Source organism: Cololabis saira, chromosome 3 (genome assembly GCF_033807715.1).
Source record: "Cololabis saira isolate AMF1-May2022 chromosome 3, fColSai1.1, whole genome shotgun sequence".
NCBI lineage: Eukaryota > Metazoa > Chordata > Actinopteri > Beloniformes > Belonidae > Cololabis > Cololabis saira.
The window spans coordinates 49,507,891-49,511,676 of record NC_084589.1 but is presented as its reverse complement, the minus strand read 5'-3'; the positions used below and the strand labels follow the sequence as shown (position 1 = coordinate 49,511,676).

General features: G+C 46.3%; 1 protein-coding gene across 1 annotated transcript; it reads right to left on the bottom strand.

Annotated features, from left to right (window-relative positions):
- Nucleotides 1–1,257: 1,257 nt before the first annotated feature.
- On the bottom strand, nt 1,258–2,576 carry LOC133440749 (zinc-alpha-2-glycoprotein-like). The gene is made up of 2 exons (XM_061718065.1): nt 2,486–2,576; nt 1,258–2,321 (listed from the first exon to the last, which is right to left on the bottom strand). The coding sequence occupies exons 1-2, from the start codon at nt 2,541–2,543 to the stop codon at nt 1,258–1,260; spliced, it is 1,122 nt and encodes a 373-aa protein (XP_061574049.1). The 5' UTR covers nt 2,544–2,576.
- Nucleotides 2,577–3,786: the final 1,210 nt, after the last annotated feature.

Here is a 3,786-nt window from a genome sequence, read left to right as displayed (position 1 = left end):
AGTGGCATATTAACAGCGCTACAGCTGAAATTAAAACAGCTTTTGGCTCTCAGCTTCCTGATTTTAGGGTTGGTGCTGAAAGTAGAGGTAGGGGTAGAATTGGGACAGGCCCCTGGGAAGATTTCAAGTGCCCTAATGATAGAAAGTAGGGCTAGTGAAAGAAAGTAGGGGGAGTATTGGGATTGGGCCTAAGGAGGCTTGACAAAGGGTCTGAAATATACAGCAACATTCATCTGCATAAAGTGATACTTTACACTCTGAAACCCCTCTGGCAGTTCCCATAATATTAAAATCCTATCGGATAGCTAATGCTAACGGTTCTCTTGCAACAGCAATTAAGAGCAGGGACATTGGGCAGCCTTGCCTAGTGCCTCTTTGCAGTTCAAAATACGGAGAGAGATTATTGTTGGTGCGTACTGCCGCAATTGGTTAATCCAAGACACAGATTTTGGACCAAAGCCAAATTTCCCAATAGTGAAAAAATGGTAGTCCCACTCCAACAGGTCAAACGCTTTCTTAGCATCTAGAGATAGTAAAATCTCTTGAGTGTCGGGTGGAGAGGGACTATAAAGGATGTTGATATATTTCACATCAATTTTAATAATATAATCTGTCAAATGCTTAAAACGCTTGGTGTTGGCTTTCTTTTGCATCGCACAGTAAGAAATAATCTGTCCCCTCAAGTACGCCTTCAGTGATTCCCACACCATAGAAAATGACATTCCCGGTGTCTGATTGTGGGCAAGAAAGAATTGAATTTCTGTGTTAATAAAATTCACAAAAGTATCTTCTAAGAGGAGTAACGGGTTAAGTCTCTGTTGTGAAAAAAACCTGAAACAATCTTTAACATGGTTTTCCCAACTAGGTGAATAACTGGACAGAGACTGAGTGTGTAAGTTACCAAGAATAAGACGAGATATGATCCATATTTCAGTAGATTTAATTAAAGCTATTGCATGCAATAGACTCAGAACATACACCAGATGTCTCGATTTAAAAGGACGATCAAACAAAAGCAGCATAATGATTTTAAAGCATAAATTATGATTCATTCTTACGATTCAGAAAAACAGAGCTAATCTTTTAGGGACAAAGTATCAGTCTGCAGATTCTGTTGTCTGTACAAGGCTACATTTGCTCCTCACAGTAGTTTTGGTTTAATAAAGTGGCGAATGCTAAATTTTCCATCACTACATCATCCGTCTTTGGCGTCTTCGTGATGAGATTAATGTCACAATTCTGCACTGGGGGCAGGGATTACTTGGAGGAAATCTGCTTCAGTGGAGCCGTCACGTCCCAGTCCTCCACCCCTGGTTCCAATCCCTCTTCAGTGTTGGCTCCGGGACTCTCCTGTGTTTCCATGGAGATGCCCTCTGACCCTGATCTCCTCATCTTCATCATCAGCACCAGCAGCAGGACGGCAGCAACCATCAGGACGACGGGAGCAGAGATGACCTGGACTCTGAATGAACGGAAAGACTCCACCCTCCAGCTCACGTCCAGCCGGTTGTCCAGACTCAGGTGAGACGCTGCACAGGTGTACTTGTGCTTCCTCTGCAGCTCCTCTTCATCCACCATCAGCGTCTTCCTCAGCTGGTAGAGACCGTTGCCGTTGGGCAGCACTGAGCCAACGGTCATTTGGTCCTCATCCACGGGTTCACCGTCCCGCAGCAACGTCAGGTTGATGTGGCGAGGGTAGAAGTCTGTGGCCAGACAGGTGATCTGGGCCCCGCCCCTCCCCGGCTGTGATAGGAGGCGTAGTCGAGGTCGAACACGACGCATCACCCGGTTCTTCTCACTCTCCAGCAGGCGTCGCAGAATCTGGGCACATAAGGGCTGGTAGATGTTTGAGAAACGTTTCTGCATGTACCTCTGCTCCATGATGTCCCAGTGGAAATCCCAACCGTCACCACCGCCGTACAGGAAGTGAGTCCTGTTATACTGCACGCTGTCGGCATCATGACCATTTGCTCCATCCCTGAACATGATGAAATCATGCTGATCGTTTTCTTGGATCTCACAAGCCCCCATCCCCTGGTGAACGTAGACACCTGGAGCTGTTAGGTTTAGCTGTTTTTTGACTATGTCCAACCTCGTCCTCATCTTCATCATACTCTGCAGCACCACATCCAAGGCTAACTGTCCCAGGTCAAGCTCCTCCCCTTTCTCACCTCCATTACCAACCTTTATCAGTCGGTCTGTGTTTGAGTCATAGTACCCCACCTGGATGTCATCCAGCATCATAACCATGGAGAACTCTGGGAACTGGGTTGGTCCTGAGATGTAGGTGAACAACCCCCACAGAGAGTGATTTCCAAAGCCTAAAGAATGCAGAGAATTATGGGTAAGACACAACATGAAGATTGATTTCAGCATCAGATCAGAAGTTGGAGAAAAGCCAGGTGTGTTCTTAATAGTCCTCCTTCTGGTTGTCTGAAAAATAGTAAAGTAAAAAAACACAGCTGTTTCCAGCAGTATTGGTTACCTGAACTCATCACCAGGTGGAGGAGCAGAAACCCCAACATCAGCTGGAGAACAAACATATTTATTAGACGCTGATCAGTCCCGATCGTCTGTTTCTGTCTCTGTGTCTTCACTCTCTGTTTATTAGAAGGAAGCAGGGCAGATTAAAGGGCTTTAACCTATCAGGATGAAGAAGAACACAGAGCCGTTTGCAGTCAGACAGGTTATACTCATACCTGAACTCACAGCATGGGGAAACTGAGTACATCCCATCAGTCAGGTTTGTTCCTGCAGGTCAAGCGTTCAGAGGAATTCAGGCAGCTGGTTGAACTATTATCAACTATATATCTATTAACCTTCTTTTTACGTGTGTTATTTTGCCAGATCAGGGGCCTCATTTATAAAAGCGTGCATAGGATTCATACTAAAAGTGCACGTAAACCCAAAAGCCGAAAATTGCGGGCGCAAAAAAAAATCGAGATTTATAAAACCCTGTGCACGCACACTTGCACGCAATGTTCTCTTTATAAATCACAGTCCAGCTGGAAGGTTGCGCAGGGGAATTCGCCTCATATCCCGCCCTCTACACGCCTACTTCATACCATAAATGGGCAATGGAAAGTAGTATTTGCATATGAATGAGCCTGCTGAGCATGCGCAGCGGCTTCCTGTTTGGCGTCAGGCTGAATGAGACATGTTGAGCCACCGTGCCACTAAAATTCACGGAGACTGAGATCAAGATGTTGTGGATGAGGTGGAGACAGGAAAACCACATTATTTGGTGGTCACAGTAAAAGTAGAAAAAGTATATAAATAGTATAAAATAAAGCGAGTGAGTGGCAGCACGCCATCGCTGCGCTAAACGCTGTGAGTGCCGCGGCGCAATTTCCACTGGGGGGGACATGCCCCTCCCACTTTTCAAAATCATGTTTTTGTCCCCCCCCCCCCACACACTTTTTACAGTTTAAAAACTAACGGTAGGCTCAGCCTGTAATTGCAAATCATCAAGACACTGTGCGAAGGCGATGCGAAGACGGGACGGCAGCCCCGCACCCCCTCCTCCCCTCCCCCCTCAGTACTGCTCAAGGCTGATTTATGGTTCCACGTTACACCAACACAGAGCCTACGGCATAGGTGCGCGTCGCCGCGTACCCTACGGCGTAGGCCCTGCGTCGTTTTATCGCTCAACCATAATTTAGGCTTACGCGCGCGTAAAACTCATTATATATATAAAAAAAATCTGAGTCCCTTTAGGGGCTCCGTAGAGAGGCCCAGTGTCGTGCCAAAAAGTGATTGCCTGCCAGAATCTGATTTCTTCTGATT